At 33.4% G+C, this 5,525-nt stretch overlaps 1 protein-coding gene across 2 annotated transcripts; it reads right to left on the bottom strand.

Annotated features, from left to right (window-relative positions):
* Window positions 1–992: 992 nt before the first annotated feature.
* LOC113238983 (UDP-glucuronosyltransferase 1-1-like) lies at window positions 993–5,192 on the bottom strand. Of its 2 annotated transcripts, XM_026475854.1 has the most exons (8): window positions 5,037–5,192; window positions 4,879–4,969; window positions 4,597–4,798; window positions 2,722–2,916; window positions 2,428–2,654; window positions 2,128–2,350; window positions 1,414–1,633; window positions 993–1,345 (listed from the first exon to the last, which is right to left on the bottom strand). In XM_026475854.1, the coding sequence occupies exons 6-8, from the start codon at window positions 2,333–2,335 to the stop codon at window positions 1,069–1,071; spliced, it is 705 nt and encodes a 234-aa protein (XP_026331639.1). In that variant the 5' UTR covers window positions 2,336–2,350; window positions 2,428–2,654; window positions 2,722–2,916; window positions 4,597–4,798; window positions 4,879–4,969; window positions 5,037–5,192; the 3' UTR covers window positions 993–1,068. The 2 variants fall into 2 exon arrangements, with proteins under 2 accessions (XP_026331639.1, XP_026331643.1); XM_026475858.1 differs by lacking the exons at window positions 993–1,345; window positions 1,414–1,633; window positions 2,128–2,350 and having other exon boundaries at window positions 2,491–2,654.
* Between the last annotated feature and the right edge of the window lie 333 nt (window positions 5,193–5,525).

The raw sequence follows: 5,525 nt of genomic DNA on the forward strand, positions 1-5,525 counted from the left end.
ATTGCTAAATTTGACATAAGAACATTATTACTTTAATGTCAAAGTCGCGTCATGGTACGAACTGAGTGAATGAATAGTCACAAAGCTGCCAATAAAACATCATAGTTTTAACATTACAATAAGCTTACTTTAAGCGCGTTATGGTACGAAAAGTCAGTCATGTAAGGTTAAAGTAATATTGCTTTAAGAGGTTGTGGTAGGCCCCCAGGAAACACAATGGCATAATGTGGTAGGTATCTGATATGTGGAAGACGCCTTACTTTGACCTTGTACAACAGCTCCGTCTCTTCAAGACGTATTTATTCCCATAATAGATTAAATTATCTGAATCAATACCTGAACGTACAGGCTTACCGCAGTCACCGTCGTCGTCTGTCGATATCTGTAGACACCACCATAGACATGGCGCCTCGCATACGTTACCGGATAAAAAAATTATCTTATGTACATGTAGATCACGTTGATAAAATTAGCGATACGCACGGTATACTTGAACCTTTTGTCCCATGGCTTCCGTTTATTAGGCATTATGATTATTCATGACAGTCGCCTAGATCCATTACTCAATAAAATACGAAGAGGAATGCAATTTTCATCCATTTATTCTATCACAATACTTTCACTGACTACAGTGCAAGTCAGCAACATGTCACACTATAGGTACACTGTGAAATATATTAGTTAATTTGATAAATATTCATTTCACAATCTACTACTACAGATTCGGACCTCATTACAATGTCTTAAAATTGAGCAATTGATAACATCGCAAAGCAAAGATACTCTATGAACTTACAACCTTCTTATAAGATAATAAAATTTACAAAATGCTATGCTGATTACGCCACAAATATTTTTTATTCGTTTTAATGTCGCTTCGAACTAAAACACTTTACAATATTTGTATTATAATCAATGTATTCAAAACTGTGAACATATATACATACTAATGTAAACATATATACAAAATTGTGAATATATATACATACATATGTATATATATATTATTTAGCAGTGAACTATATCTGATTGATGATTCGATTTCGAGTCAACCAGGTACAGGATTTTCTAGCGTGTCTTTTTTTTAGGGCTTGTTTTCTTTTTGCGACAAGCTAGTGCAATCACACGTCGTACAGTGAATATGAAGGCTAATAAAATTGCTACTGCCAAAGCAAGGAAGTCGACATACATTTTCTGGTACCAGAACAACTCTAAGGCTGGTGATCGAAGGTGCACAGCACCTCGTGTGCGCACAACATGTTCCACCCAGTACACCACTTCCCTGTTTAAAGGCACCGGCCGATCGTGATATATCTGCGACAGTTCTTTAATTCTTAACGCGTATCTGAGAAAAAAATTAACATTAAAATATGAAGCCACAGAAAAATCAATTGGAAAGTTTAAAAACCAAACCTTTTATCTATAAGCATTTCCAAAATCGCATGTTTCAATTCTTGAGCTAGATTGTAAGTCATTTCTACAGAGATAGAATATCCGTTAGCAACAGAATTCTTCGCATTTAAAATCTGATCGAACGAAACAGGCACTCCTATCACAGGCACACCAAAATGCATAGCTTCGATGGTCGATAATAGTCCACTATGTGTAATAAATATCAAACAATTAGAATGATCTGTAAAATAACAAACAGATTAGTTAGCAGTTGCGGTTTGATATACATTTGAGGCCAATGAATTCACATCATCTGCAAAAACATTATAAAATTGAAAAGAAAAATAAAAAGAAAAAATTCTCGTTTCGGTCGGTTGGAGAAGTGTTCACTGGGCATTTTATCATTTAAGTATTCTAGTATGTTACCGTGAAGTAATATTTAATATTTTATACTGAAATAAAATAGCAAAAATGATCACGGAAATTAGACAGAAAACACTACTCATTCTAATGGTTTTGACAGAATTTTTGAAGCGCGACGAAAATTAGTTTTTTGTCACATACTTGTATATAATTTTTTTATGCTAGGACTTATATCCGAACTTTTTTTTTCTTAAGAAATTGGCTATACTTTACATTTGTGCATTTTTCACGTCTGATTGTGCTCAATTCACGCGTGTGAATGTAATATTTATATTAAATTACTATAGTGTCAATGTAGATTGAAGTACTTACTTAAAATACTAGATTGAGGTGCCCAATTCAAAATCACTAGATTTTTCGGCAAATTCTTCAAATCTTGGCCTTCATATTTCCATATCACAGTTTGCTTTAATTCGCCAAACATATTGATTAAATTTTTTTTCAGTAATTTCGGCATATCTTTGCTTTGAAAAACTGTACCGAGACTGAAATAAATGACTCCATGCTCTGCGGAATCCATTATTGTCTGCAAATTCTAATAAACACTTTTTTGTTTAATAATTCCGTAACATATTATTATACATTCTGTACCTACGAATTCATGCGAATTACCTGATTTAAGGGCTCTACAGGATTGTCGATGTGCTGACCTCCAACAAATATAAGATTTTGTGGGGTGCTCGGAATCTTTTCAATTGCATTATGCTTGTTGGCAAATATTAGAGATGCATTGTATATTATCTTACTGTAAGAAGGAAGCGTCTTTCCCTTGATTGCTAGCAGTGGTTCAAATAAATATCTTTTTATACAGCGCTTCTTCTTTAGGTCTTATAATAAATCTATAAATTAAACAAGATATTTATAACATACATGGTATCGTACTATTAAAGATACGTTTAAACTCACTCTTTGAGGTAATTTCCCCTAATTTGTGTCCACAACTCCTCAACCCGTTGAGCGAAGGTGAGCGGTGGTAAATTCAGGGACAAGTAATCAACTACATAAGCTGGGTTTGTTGCTTCATCGATTAATTTCACAACTGACCACTGTGTACCCATTGAAAAACTCCAAATCATAGGGCAATCATAAAGAACGGATAATCTGAAATTTAGAGAGAAAACATTATTAAAAGGACTTTCGCCGTATTAGCGCGAGCTAAAGGTGAACGATAATATTTATTATACAGAATGTTACATAAAGAGACAATATATTAGCCGATAGACCGGATCACTATCCGGATTATCGATACCCAATACCTCTGTAAGGCACTCCTTACAGTGGTATTGGGTATCGGCTCTTATAAATCCTGGACATGTATATTTAATTAATTAGTTTTTATTTTGTATTTATATTTGGTTTTTTGATTCATTATAATTTTTATTGTATTTATTATTTTGTGATTGTGTACTAAATTATTACTAACATAGTTTCTAAGCATTTGTTGTAAATGTAACTAACACCATGGACCCATGTAGTCTTAATAAATGAAATTTTGAATTTGAATAATATTTTAGTATATAAATGTGTCCATGACTACCCAAAAACCAGAAAAAGTTAACAATACATATTGTTAATTTCAATCATTAAACATTTATACTTTCACTAAAAAAAATCTGAATATCCGATACATTTAGCTTTTTCAATTCCGGCTGAAATTGCTACGTATGAAAGAGACTTAAGACCGATATATTCTAGGATCCGTTTGCAACGCCTAATAGTATTCGGCTAACAAATGCGTCGTACTCATTCTAAAATTCTCAAAAAGTTCTACTAATTGAGAAGCTACTTCAAGTATGGAATTGTAGTTGTACCACAAATAATTATATCATCCTAAACCAATCAAGTGCTACGCAAGCGTGTCACAACCGCGGCAAATATTTAACAAAAATTGAAAACAGGATTTCACATCACGCACAAATAAATAAAAATAATTATAACAACTTTACTTCCATATAATAATATACTCGAATGTACCTATAATAATTACAAACAAATTGTATAACAAGCTCGCGGTTATTTATACTCTAGCCAAATTCGATGTAGAATGTTTAATAACAAAACGTTGCTAAGCAACCAATGATGGCATAGGAAAAGAACATTTTTTTCAATGCTCATTATTAAGGCTTGCGCTGCCCACGGCCTGCTCCTTAATTGGAATTTAAATAGGTAAGTAGGTAATTGGGTTATGTAGAAGTAATACTTACCTAGCCAATTGTTACAAAGTTTACAAATTGCCTACTGATACATATGATTTAAGAATAAAAATAAGTGTTTGCATCCTATTAATATGTACAGCTAGATAATGGTAGATGAAAAGAAACAAAATTGTAAGATTTTATTTGATATCAATTTACCAGCATCTAGGTATTTCCAATTCTAAACTTGAATTACCACCAGAACTCGAATGTTTGCAATCTCTCCCTTCAAATCAAAAAGTCACTAGGGATGAACAGTTTTACATATAATTAATAACTGGTCATTTTTTAGTTCATTTTAGGTGATTTGAAACTTCTGTTGAAGCTTATTCATTATAAACAACACTTCAAGATTTAGTATTATCCATAATCTAGTTGAATTTCGAGGGAAAATATTGAAATTGTGGTAACTGTGAAACAGTCTAAGATGAAAACCCTAAAAATCATGTGTTTTTGTTTGTTGACATTTATTCTACATCGAATTTGGCTAGAGTATAGAGAGGCAGCCGCCATTACCTCCGTAAGAACATTAGTAAGATGAAAGAAACCTCGCGTTAATTTAAATTCCTACACATCTTCTACTTACCCAGCATAAACATTAGCTTCAATCAGATCCGCTATGACAACATCAAACTTTTCAGTGGGATTCCGTAACAACCTCATAAAATTTATATCTTGAAAAGCAGCGTCTGCCACCTCCAACGACAACTCCATCAAGCCTTTAACATCTGTTATGTATGATGTGTCATGTTTATCCAATATGGAGGTGACATTGAGTATTTCTTCACCTATATAGTAAATACTAATAAGTATATCGTAACAATCACTTATACTCGTAACTCTCAGGTACTTGTTGTTGACTACTTACTAAAAGTGTGTTCAACGCTTTTGCTTACATCAATTTCGCGAAAATTTTCCACGGGTGCATTTTTAAGAGGAAACGCTGTTACATAAGTTATCTGAAAACATTTGTTTTAGTTGGTTTTGTAAAAATAGTTGTTTATGTATAAGTTTTGTACACATTACCTCATGTCCAGCATTGTGCAAATGTTTCACGAAACCTCTGGCCAAGTGGCTCAAACTCCGCCCCGGAAAATTAAAAACAAGTAATATTTTATAAGCATCATTACAAGAAACTATTAGCACAAATAAAGTCGTAAAAAAAAATAGATTCATGTTAGAACGTCCACCAGTGATTCTGCTCACGAGCGTTATGGATGAACTGATGTGTATAATAAGGTTATCGAGTTCAACTCGCTCAATTATTCAATAGCAAACTCTCCCACAGTCGCACCCAAATATAGTTGAGCGCGCTGCGTCATTCTATACTGCACATATAATTGCGTCGCGGACAGATTGCGAAAGTTGTCAATTTATAAATGCCTTCAGCTACTGACTTTTCTACTGAGCATTGAACAAAAAACAAATATTTTTGGTGTAGACAGCAGAGAATGACTGTTACTTAGTTTCCCGGGATGGCAGTTCCATTCGAGAATCGACTTCTTATGTAGGGTC

This window comes from Hyposmocoma kahamanoa, unplaced genomic scaffold (genome assembly GCF_003589595.1).
Source record: "Hyposmocoma kahamanoa isolate Upper Pololo Valley unplaced genomic scaffold, ASM358959v1 111831, whole genome shotgun sequence".
Classification (NCBI taxonomy): domain Eukaryota; kingdom Metazoa; phylum Arthropoda; class Insecta; order Lepidoptera; family Cosmopterigidae; genus Hyposmocoma; species Hyposmocoma kahamanoa.

Excerpts from the sequence above, each read along its gene's own strand:
- LOC113238983 (XM_026475854.1), bottom strand. The coding sequence starts at position 2,335 with ATGGATTCCGCAGAGCATGGAGTCATTTATTTCAGTCTCGGTACAGTT. Across the intron at positions 1,634-2,127 it reads ACCTCAATCTAGTATTTTAA|ATCATTCTAATTGTTTGATA; the intron begins GTAAGTACTTCA and ends GTTATTTTACAG. Across the intron at positions 1,346-1,413 it reads GAAATGCTTATAGATAAAAG|ATACGCGTTAAGAATTAAAG; the intron begins GTTTGGTTTTTA and ends TTTTTTTCTCAG.